Raw genomic sequence first — 12,996 nt, 5'->3', positions numbered from 1 at the left:
TCTGTGCGTGGGCTTTCTCTAGTTGCGGTGAGCGGGGGCCACTCTTCATCATGGTGCGCAGGCCTCTCACTGTCGTGGCCTCTCTTGTTGTGGAGCACAAGCTCCAGACACACAGGCTCAGTAGTTGTGGCTCACGGGTCTAGTTGCTCCATGACATGTGGGATCTTCCCAGACCAGTTTCGAACCTGTGCCCCTGCATTGGCAGGCAGATTCTCAACCACTGTGCCACCAGGGAAACCCGGGAACTGGTTTTTAAACTCAACCATTGTTAAAAATTAAACTATGTAAGTTTAAGTTTTATGAACCCACAAATAAGTTACAGTAAAGACCAAGGCAATAGATAATTTATCATTTCCTAATTATTTTACTTGACTTCACTATTATTTGTACTGCTGAGGTTATTTACTTCTGTGGGCTCTCTCTGGCAGAAATACTGTATCATGGGCTGCTACTGCACATCTCTTCCCAAATCTGCATTTACCGGGTCATGTTAGTAGTGTGAAATTGGCATGGTGGGAGTTTTCACACCATGGAAATACACAAATGCTACAAACTGGGGCATTTTCCCTCCAGAGAACTAGTTGTTAAATATCACAGCACTCTCCAGGGATAGGCCTTGGTTCTGATGGTCCTAAGTGAGGGGGCCCAGGTGCTCAGTGTGAGCTCTGGACTCCAGCCCCAGCTCGACTCCCCTGCCACCCCAGGGCTTCATTCTCCTGCCCAAGACGGAGTGTGATGTGCGGGAGGTGGAGTTTGCCCGATGCCTGCGACTTCGCCAGACCTCCCTGGAGCCTGTCACCTTCCGGCTGCCCCGAGTCAGGGTGAGGTTGGGGGCCCAGCACGCCAACGCCCAGCACCCCCTGCCTGGCCCCTGTCAGAGGCTTTGGGGCCTGACTGGTCTTGTCACCAAACTGCCCCACTCACTGCTCTTTGGGGGACCTGTGCCCCTTACTCTGCTGATATTCTGAAACTTGCAGAAACCTCAGATTGAGGTCCTGGGTCTTGCCATGCCCCCCTCCCAATGGATGCCTGTGTGCCCTAGGCCTCTGGTCAGTACCTCAGGGCAGCCCCTTCCTCCCTCCCTGCAGAAAGAATTCTTCCAGGATGACGTGTTCCCAGACACGGCCGTGAGCTGGGAGCCGGTGCTCAGCGCTGAGGCCTGGCTGGGAGGTGCTAACGGGCAGCCCCGGCTTCTTAGCCTGCAGCCCCCTGACATGACCCCAGGTAGGATGAGGGACCGGGCTGCGGGGGCAGGTAGGAAGCAGGGAAGTGGGTGGGGGTTGGAGAAAGGGGCAGAAGGCCCAAGTCCGAACCTCCACCCCTGCTGGCAATCAGAAACCTCTAGTGCTCCCAGGGATGGGGTGGTTTGCTCTTTGGACTTGGTCTCTGAGCCCCTGGAGGGCAGGGCCCAGGGTCTATGTTTCCATCACAAGCCCTCCACCCCCAACACAAAACGCGCACGTGCACACAGCTTGGTGCCGAGGGCAGGCCTTGTGAACCGAAGTGCCACCTCTGTACTCTCTGCCATGGAATTCCCTAGGGGCTGGTACCAAGCAGTTAGGTTAGTCCAGGAGGCCCCACCAAAGGGGCTCAGGGGCTCTCTGCTGCCTGATGCTTGTTGCTGTCCCACCCCAGTGAGCCAGGCCCCCCGTGAAGGCCCTGCCCGGCGGGCCCCATCCTCAGCACTCTACCTGGAAGAGAAGTCGGACCAACAGAAGAAGGAAGAGGTAGGCATGGAAGAGGGCTGGCCGCTGGGGTCACAGGGTCCTGGCTGCTCCTGGTGACTGCCCTTCAGTTCTCTAGTCCAAACAAGATTGGGCAAGGAGCCAGTGTCACCCACTTGTCAGTTGGACAAGGAAGACCTTCCAAAGCCCTGAAGCTGACCGCTGCCGCCCCCAGGGCACGGGGCTCAGGAACCCAGGGAAGGGTGGAAAGAGGCCCCACCCTAGCCTGGCCCAACCCAACCAGACCCAAGTGTGCTGGGGACCCTGGTGCATTTTTTTTTTTTTTTCTTTTTTGCGGTACGCGGGCCTCTCACTGTTGTGGCCTCTCCCGTTGCGGAGCACAGGCTCCGGATGCGCAGGCCCAGCGGCCAGGGCCCACAGGCCCAGCCGCTCCGCGGCACGCGGGATCCTCCTGGACCGGGGCACGAACCTGTGTCCCCTGCATCGGCAGACGGACTCTCAACCACTGCGCCACCAGGGAAGCCCCCTGGTGCATATTTGAGTATCTGAGGCAATATGTGGAGACAGCTACCCTGTGACTCTTATGTTCCGTGTTAGAGTCTGTCTGTCTCTGGCTCCCCCATCTCTGTCAAGGTATCTTTTTCAATGAAAACCATCAACTTTGTCAGGGCTCCAATGAAAATGGTTCTCCCACAACCTTGAACCTTGGGGTTCCAGCCTTGGGATCTGACATTCTTGGGGTCAGAAGCCCTGTTCCCTTCTTACCTCTTCTCCTGTCCCCTCTCCCAGCTGCTGAGTGCCATGGTGGCAAAGCTGGGGAACCGGGTGGACCCGCTCCCACAGGACTCCTTCGAAGGAGTGGACGAGGACGAGTGGGTGAGTGGACGAGTGGGCCCTGCTGCCTGTCCCATCTCTCACCGACTCACGCCTGCCGCATGCGCCACCCCCCTCCCCCAGGCCCTCTCAACTCCCTCCCACTTCTTGGTTTATCTCCCCAGGACTAGCCTGCCCACCAGCCACCTCTAGCCTCACCTGCCACTGCCGCCTCCTTGAACCACCTGGTGCCCCTGCACACCTCACATCTCACCCTCAAACTGGAAGCCACCTCTTGGCCGGGGCACACCTCACCCCAGAAGGCCTGGCTTCCTTTGGGTCTTGGGCATTTCCGTAGCCTCTGGGCCCGGCTGCAACCCCCATGGATTGTCCACATCTCTGCATTTTCTGGGACCAGCTGCTTCTCCTCAGCTGCCTGCTAGCATGTAGAGCCAGGGGCATGGGGGTGGGTTGGGCATGAGGGCTCAGTGGCATGTCCCTGGGCAGCCTCTGGGCTCCCTGTCCCCTCTGCTCTGGCCTGGGCTGGTCCCAGCTTGGGCTGGCTTCGCCCAGCACCTTCAGTTATCACATGCCGTCCTATCTTGCCTGCTGCTCCAGTTCTGGTCAAGGACCTAGGGGGCTGGGCCCCCACCAGGCCATTTGGAGCAGCACCAGCCTCAGGGGCCTGGGACTAGTAGCTCTGCTCCCCAAACTTGAAGCCAGGAGGAATGGGCATCACAGAGCTGATAGCCCAATGAAGGGGGTGTGAGCCCCGCAGGGACTAGCCTGCACGTACCCTGGATGTTTTTAGCAATTAAACTTTTCTAAGCTGGCCACCTCTCGTGCAGCTGTGGTCTCTGGCTGGCTAGAAGGGGATGGGGACAGGAGTATGGGTGAGGTCGGTTTGGCCCTGGGCTCCCGCTTGCCCCAGGCCTCACTCTGCTCGTGCTCAGGATTCATTTATTCATCCAACACATTAGTATCCGGCAGGGCTCTGGATGGTAGCTCCTGTAATGAACGGGAGAGACATGGCTTCTCAAGGCACTTAGTATAGTCTTAGTAGGCTGGGGTGAGCCGGACCATGTGCAAGTTCACAAATAGACAGTGCAAGGAGGGCTGTGAAGTAGATAAACTATGTGAAAGGGAGCTACGGGGATGCAGGAGGAGACTGTGGTCAGGGTCTGAGAAGAGACGTTTAAGCTGAGAGCTAAGACCTGAAGGCCACAAAGGCATGGAGAGAGCCCTGGGAAGAACGTTTCAGACAAAAGGAAGGGCAGCCAGGGTGCTGAGAGAATAAAGAATTTGGAGAGTTGGAGGAAAGAAAAGAAGGGTAGTGGTCCAGAACATAGTAGGAGGCAGCCCAACTCTTCATTCACTCAATGAACGTTTGTTGAGTGCCTTCCATGTGCCAGCCACTCTTCCAGGTGCTGATGCCCAAGAGTGGAGAAAAGAGGTCAAAGTCCTGCCCTCCAGGAATCCACATTCTAGTGGGAGGGAACAGATAATAAACATAAAGATGAATGAATGGTATAATTTGATAGAATGTGGTAAAAGCTTCAGAAAAAAATAGGAGGGATCAAGAATGTAGATTTATGGGTCTTCCCTGGTGGTCCAGTGGTTAAGACTCCAGGCTTCCACTGCAGGGGGCACTGGTTTGCTGGTTTGACCCGTGGTGGGGAAAATAAGATCCTGCATGTCACATGCGTGGACAAAAAAAAAAAGAAAAAAAAAAGGTTTAAACCAAATACAAGGGGCTTCCCTGGTGACGCAGTGGTTAAGAATCCACCTGCCAATGCAGGGGACATGGATTTGAGCCCTGGTCTGGGAAGATCTCACATGTGCGGAGCAACAAAGCTCATGAGCCACAACTGCTGAGCCTGCGCTCTGGAGCCCATGCTCTGCAACAAGAGAAGCCACCGCAGTGAGAAGCTGTGCACTGCAACGAAGAATAGCCCCTGCTCACCGCAACTAGAGAAAGCCCGCGCCCAGCAACGGAGACCCAACGCAGCCAAAGAAAAAAAAAAAGGCCTCATGTAGTATGATTCCATTTCTGTGAAACATCCAGAAGAGACATCCATAGAAGAGGAGGCAGATTAGTGGTCACGAGGGGCTGGGGGAAGGGGAAATGGACAGTGACTGCTCATGGGTATGGAGTTGATGAGGCTGCGCTGAAAATGTTCTGGAACTAATGGTGATGGTTGCACAATTCTGTGAATATACTAAAAAGCACTGAATTGTGCATTTCAAAAGGGCAAATTGTGTGGTGTATGAATTCTCTCTCAATAAAGCCTGTATTAGAAAAGCAAAGGAATGGAGGACAAGTTGCAGCGATGGTAGGGCATCAGAGTGGCCTCACTGAGAAGGTGACATTGGAACAAAGACTTGAAGGAGGAGGGAGACGAGCCCTCCTTTCCAGACAGGGAACCTGAAATGAAACCTACTTTGAAGTTTCCTGTTTTCCTAAATATTTGTGAGAATTTGACGTCTTACTCATTATGTTTGTGAGGTGTTGTATGTTTATTGCATGTCTTAGTCCCAAATATTTTGGCAAAATGGAGAGAAGAAATAGTACCCCGCCCCCGCATTTGACCGGTGTTCTGTTGCTCCTAGCGCCCCAGGATAAGCAGGAGGGCCACAGGGTCCTGAAACCACCTATCAGTACCCTCCGGTGGTCGCCGGAACGCCGGAGGCTGAGGCAGGCCCTGTCCCGACTCCGCCCACAGGCCATAGGTCTCCGCCCACGCCCCGCACTTTCAGTTTGAAGCGACGCGCATGCCCAGCGCACGCGCTCTTCGCAGCTTCCCTTGACCTTTGACCCGCCGGCCGCCCTTGAGCCGGGGCCGAGGAGCCGGGAATCCGAATCCCGTCCCCGCGAAGCAGAGTGGCCACCATGGTGAGGCATGAGGAGGCGAGGGGAAGGGAGGCAGTTTCGGGGCCGGGGCTGGGAGCTCCTGCTGGGCTGCGGGCGCCGCGCGCCACCTGCGTTCCCGGCGGGGAGCGGGGACTGGGGTGTCGCAGCCGGGGGTTACTGAGGTGGGCGTCGGCGACCTCGGGGCCAGGGAGAGCCTTCTGGCAGGAAGGCAGGGTGGGTCTGGCGTGCCGGGAAATACCGAGCAGATGCGCTCGCCGTGTGCGCCAGCCACGTGCCGGCAGCCCAAGGTGGAGGTAAGTCCGGCCCGCGAGCCCCTGCTCGGTCCCCGAGCTAGTTGATGGTGTCGCCCTGTTATCGTCCCCATTTGAAAGCTGGTGAAACGGGCTCTGGGACTTTCACGAGGAAGTGGCAGAACTGGGACTTGAACCAGACCCTGCAACACCGAAAACTGAGCGTTTCTGCGGTACCATTGGCACCCAGAGCCAGCCCACAGATCTGGGCCACACTGGCTGCGTCAGGTCACCTGGAGACCTTTAAAAGTACAGGGTCCTGAGCTCTATCCCCGGATAGAGGATTGTTGAGTGATTGAGGCAGTGGGTTTGGAGAGCCACTTCTTAACTGATAGTGTTAAGGATAAGGTAAGAGCTTACAAGTGCCAGGCCCTGAGCTGAGGCTTATGTAGATTCCCATTTAATTCTAAAGTAGTCGGTGCTCTCATTGTCCCCATTTTACAGATAAACAATCTGAAGCTCAGGGCGTCTGACTTTTCCAGGGTCACTCATCCCAGTTTTGAGCCCAGCTCCTCTGTGTCCTGAGACTACACACTTAGCACCACATTGTTCCTGCCTTGTAATAATAGTCACTGCCATTTTCTGAGGACCACGACCCCCCCCCAGCTGGGTCCTTCACACACATTCCTGCATGTGTCTCTGGAGGAGTTGGTACCTTAAAGGAGAAAGCAGGCAAGTCCGTAAAATAGGACAATCTTAATAGGAAAAGAAAGACAGTGATATGGGAGGGTAGAAATGAGAGGAGCCTGGAAAGGTTTCACCCAGGGGAATGGGGGTGACATGAGCTAAGTCTTTATATATATATATATATATATATATATTTTTTTTTTTTTTTTTTTTTTTTTTTTTTGGCTGCATTGGGTCTTCGTTGCTGCGCGGGGCTTTCTCTAGTTGCAGGGAGCAGGGGCTACTCTTCACTGCGGTGCGCGGACTTCTCATTGCAGTGGCTTCCCTAGTTGCGGAGCATAGGCTCTAGGTACGCAGGCTTCAGTAGTTGTGGCACACAGGCTCAGTAGTTGTGGCTCGCGGACTCTAGAGCGCAGGCTCAGCAGTTGTGGTGCACGGGCTTAGCTGCTCTGCAGCATGTGGGATATGTGGGATCTTCCCGGACCAGGGCTTGAACCTGTGTCCCCTGCATTAGCAGGTGGATTCTTAACCACTGCGCCACTAGGGAAGCCTGACATGAGCTAAATCTTGAAGGATGTTGGGATTAGACAGTATTGGAGTAGGAGAGAGGATGTTCAGTAGGTTAATGGGTATGGAGTTTTGGGGGGATGGATAGTGAAAATGTTATACAGCTCTATGAATATTCTAAAAAGTGCTGAATTGTGCACTTGAAAAGCATGACCTGTGTGGTGTATGAATTCAGAGTAAAGAAAGAGGGGAGCCGATCCTGGAGTAAATGGTGTGGCTGCAGTACGTGAGGTGGAGAGTGATGAGGGGAGAAAAAGAAAACTAGAGAAGTCATTTGTAGCCAGAGCTGGGGATGCCAAGCTGGGGGTAGACTGAATTGGCTGACAGTGGCAGCAGAGGTAAGGTATTGTGTGCGTGTTTTGGGAGGATGGCCAGAGCCCTCCTTCAACAGAGGGGGTGGGAAGCATTTGGAAGCCCTGTCAAGTGTCACATTCATTCAAATATGTATCTGGCACCTGCTGTGCTAGCCACAGCCCAGGCCCTGGACATATCATGGCAGATGTGACAGTTGTGGTCCTGACCTCCCTCCTGCCTAGTTGTGATGCCAGCAGCTGTTTCCAGGGGCCCTGGGTGAAGAGAGCCCCCTTTCTATCTCCATGCGTCCTTGAGAAGAGGGTGAGTCAGTGGCTGTCTCTGCCCACCAGCCCAAGGAACTGTGCCTTGAAGGGAACTTTGCACATCCATCTGTCCAAAGCCAGGTTGCCTTCTTGATGCACTTCACACAGGACAAACCACATTCCTTAGGGCTTCCCAACCCCCCATGCTACCTGTGGTCCTTTGCCCCAGCTGCAGGGCTTTGGTCCCGCATTGTGCCACGTTGCTCTCCAGGCAGGAAAGCATATGTGCCATCTGCAGTGTCCCAGGCATGGAGTCTCATGGCTCTGATCTCTTCTCCTTGACCATCACCTTGGTCTGAGTTGGATGCTGTGTTGGCCAGTTGCTCTTGCCCAGGGTCTTCAGGCTCGAGCATGTCATTGGATTGTGGGGTGTTTTAGGGCTTTCTGGGAGAGGCCTCAGCCAGTAACTGTCTTCATCCGCTGTGGTAGCTGCAGCTAGCACAGCTGTGCTCCCCATGAATCCTCAGCTCTGAGCACAGCTGACCCACCTGGCATGATCATTCAGCACCAATCAGGATCTGGTCTGGAAGCAGAGGCAGGTGTTGAGCTACTCTGGACCTGTCACTGTCAGGTGTCCACCTTTTACATGCCTTGCCTTCTGAGGGCCTTAGCCCTCCTATAGGGGGAGTATTATTCTCCCCATTTTGCAGATAAGAAAACTGAGGTTCAGAGAGTTTGAGTGATTGTCAGGTCCACACAAGCTGGCAAGAAGCAAAGCGGGGACCCAGGTTATGTCAGCCTGACTAAAGCAGCCTTCTCACTTCTCTTCCACGCTGCTTCCAGCTCCCTGGAAATGTAACCCAGCATTTTGCAGCTTTTTCCCCTGAGGAATCAGAGGATCTAGCAAATGAGCTGCTGTGTTGGGCGGAGCTTTGTTACTCTCCAGTGCCAGGCCAGTGTCAGGTTTTGGGAAACAAAGTCGTAATAAATGAAAATCAACATTTATTGAGCACCTGCTATATTGTCAGGGTCTGAGCCAGGCACTTTATAAGCATTATCTCATTTAATCCCCGTGACAGCCCTATTGGCCATAATAGGAGAGGAAGCTGAGGCTCAGGGAGACTGGGAACTTATCCAGGGCATACAGCTGTCATTTGCACACAGGTGATCCCAGAGCTTGTCTGCGTAACCTCTGCATCACTGCCTCCCCTGGGAGATACCTCCCACAGGAACCTTGGTAGCTGCGGTGGGTGGACCAGGCAACTCCCTTGGATGGCTGGGGTAGCCTCTGAAACTTTGCAGGAAGCCCAGCCTACCCTGCAGCTATGGAGCTCTGGCAGCAGGAACCATGGGCAGGGGGTGGGGGTGGGGGAGCTGCCCAGTTAGAGCCTCAGCTCCTAACGTTCATTATTTAGCAACAGTCACCACCTGGGCAGAGAAGTAAACACCTGAGTACGAGGCAATGCAGGCAGTGGGATGGGGCTGCTGTCAGGTGTGGCAGCAGAAGGAGGTGTGGTCGGAGGCCTGGTGGGAATTCCTGGCCAGGGGAACACTCAGAATCACCTGCTGGCCTGTCTGCCTCTCTGTCCCTCAGACAGGACCAGCTGTCCATCTCAGAGCCTCCTGCCCGACTTGGGAGAGGCTTTAGGCAAGTGGGGGTTGGGGGAGAGGCCAGGTGAGACTTTCCCATCTGAAGCAGATCCTCGTTAGTCTATTCACCACAGTGCAGCGCCTGCAGCCCCGCCCCTCCCTCTGATCACTGGAGTCTTCATGGTGTGAAATAAGGGGCTTATGAAATTTCCACCCACTTGTGAAATCCAAACCCACTTCCCATTTGTCAATCCCCGCTAATGGCCCGGAACCTGAACCGCATCCCACCCCGCCCATTAGGGAGGCCAGCAAGGCCAGTTCTGGAGTTGGGGTTCCACTGGAATCTAACAAGCCCCTCTTCGGCCTCTGGGTTGGGTCCTGATCCTTGTCATGTTGTTCAGTCGCCCTCCCTGCAGAGCCTGGGACTCTGTGTGAGGTGGGCAGCCTGGGGATAGCTGATAGCACTGGCTATGGGTTTTCTGCCCATCTTCCCCTATGTACTAGTTGTGTGTCCTCCTGTTGGTCACTAAACCCTTCTGTGTTTCAGTGTCTTGAGTTGTTGGGATTAGATGGCACAATAGATAGAAGGTGTTTGTCACAGTGCTCAGCACCCTGGCTAAGTCCATTCTTGGTTGTTGGAAACCACTTGGATGTGCCACGTGAGCAGTGGTGACCTGCCGCGAGCATTCTCCCGGTGTCCTCCACGCACCCACGTTTGTACCATCTCACACACACTCATGCTGTTTGTAATCCTTGGTCACAGTAAGATCTGTATGTTTCCCGTCTCACCTGCCTGCCTCATCGTACCTCCTACTATTTTACAAGACCTCTGGGCTCTTGGCTGCTCCCAGGCGTCCCCTACACTTTCTTCCAGTTGGGCTCACCCTGGTCCCCCTGCCTAGAAAGCCCCCATTTTCCCTTCGAGATTCTACCTGCCAGGAGAAGTGCCGTTGCCTCCCATAGTCTCCCTGTCCTTCCTGAGGTGTCCCTCTGGTGCCTTTCCACGCCTCTGGTCATGCTTGATGAGATGCCTCACTTGTCTCCATGGTGCATTGGCCCATGTGGTCTTGGGGTAGAAGATGCTCGCGCTGCGCTGCAGTGGAGGGTTTCCCACAGGGCCGGGTCGTGGGTATTTTTGTGGTCCCGTTGCTGACTCTCAGGCAGGGTTTGAGTGAAGGAGTGAGCCAGTGGAGGAACAGGGTTTGGCCTGCTCCTCCTCACCACTTGGGCCCTGCTGTGTTTGTCTAAATGCCCACCTAGTGGGCTTTGCTCCTTGAAAGTGGAGGGTATTTTGCTCTTTTGTTGTGTTGATTGGAACTGACTTGAATAGTGTGGGGAGAATTAGAATGGCACTGCGATTCCCCACCAGTAAAGGTTGGACCAGCCAAGTACAAGAAGCAGCCGGTGGTGGCAGAGTGAATGGTGGGTCTGGGACCGGCCCTGAGTTCTGGTTCCCAGGCCACTTTGCCTTGGCTCCTGTCCGCCTCTTCCAAAGGACGAGGGAGAGTCCTGTCTGCCCCTGGGGACTCTCTTGGGTCCACCCCCCTCCCCGGGCCTGCTGTCGCATGAGCACCCAAAGCTACCCAAAGCAGAAGCTTTTTATTAGGGTGCTTTGGAGGAAGTGGTCTATGGCTGCTGCTCTGAGCTTCCTTACCTCAGCAATCCAGAAGTCTTGTCGCACAGCGCCACTTCCAGGGTCCATCACTGGGGGCTCTGAGAATGCAGCCTGCTAATAGGTGCCTGCTTTGCTCACAGGCCAAGTACCTGGCCCAGATCATTGTGATGGGCGTGCAGGTGGTGGGCAGGGCCTTTGCCCGGGCCCTGCAGCAGGAGTTTGCAGGTAAGCTTGGGCCTCTGTCTCCTTGGGCTGGGAGATCCTGCCTGGCTCAGATTTTCCCCGTAGCTCTGGGCCAATTGTGAATGCAAGGGCCCTGTGTGGGGTAGGGTTCTGGCAGCTCAGGTGGCCTAGGGCACTTCCCGTTGGGGGGCAGTGCTACTAGATCTTTGGACAGTCCCATAAAAGGGAGACCTGATGGGCGTGAGCATCTGGCCAGAAATAGGCACACTGGCCCTCCTGGCTGCCTGTTTTTGTAAATAAAGTTTTATTGGAACAGCCATACCTCTGGCTGTTTTCGAGGCAGAGTCCAGTAATTGCAACACAAACTAATTGGCCTGCAGAACCTAAAATACTTATTCTCTGACCCTTTAAGAAAAAGTGTACTGGCTTCTGAATCTAGAGGCGTTGAAAGGGAAGAAGTCACCCAAGGCAGCCTGCTTTGGTGGCCTAGGTAACTGTAGGGCAGAGCAGCTTCACTCTGTTCCCCATAGTAACCTAAACTCAACTTGTGATGCACCCAGGAGGTAGAGGCCAGGGGAGAGAAGAGGGATAGGGATAGCTCATGGTCTAGGTTGGGGACCTGATGCTAGGTTTGACCAGCCCCTGATCCTGTCCTCACTTTACTACCCCCCACCCCCAAAAAATCCACTCCTGGAGAAGAGATGCCCTCTGGCCAGGCTTGTCTCCTCCCCCACGCCACCTGGCAGCGGTGAGCTGCCCATGTGGAAGGCCCGGGGGAGCTCCAGGCTGCTGAGGGCCAAGTGCTCACCCGTGTGTCCACACAGCCAGCCGGGCAGCAGCTGACGCCCGGGGACGCGCGGGACACCAGTCTGCAGCCGCCTCCAACCTCTCCGGCCTCAGCCTCCAGGAGGCACAGCAGATTCTCAACGTCTCTAAGCTGAGCCCTGAGGAGATCCAGAAGGTGAGGCCACCAGGCCAGCTCTGAGACAAGCAGACCAGAAGTGGGGATGGGGCGGCAGGCCACCAGCGTTGGGAGGGGGGACAGGGGCAGCAGAAATGGGCAGGAGCCGGGGCTCTGGCTGCGGCCAGCTGGGATTCGAAGAAGCCAATGTCACTTGTCAGTGTTTAGGCCACAGGCAGCGGTGGCAGAGGCGTGGGCCTCCCTCAGTGGGCACCTGTCCGCTTCTCCGCCCCTCAACGGCTCCGGGTGCCGTAGCACGGCGGAGGGGGCAAGCCCTTTCGCTTTCCTTTTTGTCATCTCCTAGCTTCCCCCGCCTCTGTAACCCAGGGACCCTCACCATCTCCCCTCCTCTGCAGAACTACGAACACCTATTCAAGGTGAACGACAAATCCGTGAGTGGCTCCTTCTACCTTCAGTCAAAGGTGAGTGCTGGGAGGAGGGCAGGCCGCGGGGCTGCTTCTCACTGGGCCTCCCTCATTTCCGGGCAGTTCAGAGCTTGGCAGGAGAAAGGTCCCTGGGGCGCAGGGAGCCCCCTGAACTGCCAGTCCCTCAGGGTTGCCAGCTCCATGTGGCCCAGCCAGTGGGGCTGTGTTGGCCTGGGCCTTGTGTCACCCTGAACAGTGGTGCCCCCAGCAGCCAAGGCTTTGAAGGGCCAGGACTGCTAGTTGGTGGAGTGCTGGAACCAGCTCTCAGCTCCCAGACTCAGTCAGTGTGTCCCCAGGCCCCTCTGTTTATATTCCACTCAGGCTGTTAACCTCTGACCTGCCCACTGCTCTCCAGGAAGCTGGAGCTGGACCCGGGGAGGGAAGGGGCCATCCTGCCTAACTGTTTGTGACTCCCTCCCCAGGTGGTGCGAGCAAAGGAGCGCCTTGAGGAGGAACTCAGAATCCAGGCCCAGGAGGACAGAGAGCGAGAGCAGCCACCCAAAACGTGACCACTCGGTGCCTCACACCCCACCCGCCCACCTCTAATTTATAGCTCGGTAATAAATGTCTTTTCCGCATTTCTTGAGTGCACATGTCCAGATTCCAGAAGGCAGGCTGCTCTTCCCGCCAGCCGTGGGGCTGTGCGTGCAGGGGACAGGAAGCAGTGGCATCTGCCTGCCCGTTATTGGGCCTGTGACACCCAGCGGGGCCAGTGTGGGCAAGGTTGGCAAGAAGCCAGCCAGCCTGGCCCTGCTCGTCCAAGGAAGCTGGTCGCGTTCTGTCAAGTACCGGACACAGCCACTCCTGCTGT

The 12,996-nt window shown here is 55.6% G+C and overlaps 2 protein-coding genes across 7 annotated transcripts in view; both read left to right on the top strand.

Moving 5' to 3' along the window:
* CORO7 (coronin 7) overlaps positions 1-4,796 on the top strand; it is a 59,783-nt gene extending 54,987 nt beyond the window's left edge. For 2 of the 5 annotated variants that reach the window (XM_059037426.2, XM_067014247.1), the window contains 5 exons: positions 705-821; positions 1,089-1,224; positions 1,636-1,727; positions 2,475-2,561; positions 2,684-4,796. In XM_059037426.2, coding sequence (XP_058893409.1) covers positions 705-821; positions 1,089-1,224; positions 1,636-1,727; positions 2,475-2,561; positions 2,684-2,689 — 438 coding nt within the window. In that variant the 3' untranslated portion in view covers positions 2,690-4,796. The remainder of the gene's footprint in view (positions 1-704; positions 822-1,088; positions 1,225-1,635; positions 1,728-2,474; positions 2,562-2,683) is intronic. The other 3 variants (XM_067014244.1, XM_067014246.1, XM_067014245.1) reach the window with 3 other exon arrangements.
* Positions 4,797-5,292: 496 nt separating this feature from the next.
* Positions 5,293-12,763, top strand: PAM16 (presequence translocase associated motor 16). 2 transcript variants are annotated; one of them, XM_059037428.2, is made up of 5 exons: positions 5,293-5,391; positions 10,757-10,841; positions 11,624-11,760; positions 12,117-12,182; positions 12,608-12,763. In XM_059037428.2, exons 1-5 carry the CDS (start codon positions 5,389-5,391, stop codon positions 12,692-12,694), a joined length of 378 nt encoding a protein of 125 aa, XP_058893411.1. In that variant the 5' UTR covers positions 5,293-5,388; the 3' UTR covers positions 12,695-12,763. The 2 variants fall into 2 exon arrangements, with proteins under 2 accessions (XP_058893411.1, XP_066870350.1); XM_067014249.1 differs by lacking the exon at positions 5,293-5,391 and adding an exon at positions 5,573-5,663.
* The last annotated feature ends 233 nt before the right edge of the window (positions 12,764-12,996 follow it).

This window comes from Kogia breviceps, chromosome 14 (genome assembly GCF_026419965.1).
Source record: "Kogia breviceps isolate mKogBre1 chromosome 14, mKogBre1 haplotype 1, whole genome shotgun sequence".
NCBI lineage: Eukaryota > Metazoa > Chordata > Mammalia > Artiodactyla > Physeteridae > Kogia > Kogia breviceps.
Note: the sequence above shows the minus strand (reverse complement) of the source record. Positions and strands in the feature narration are given on the sequence as shown.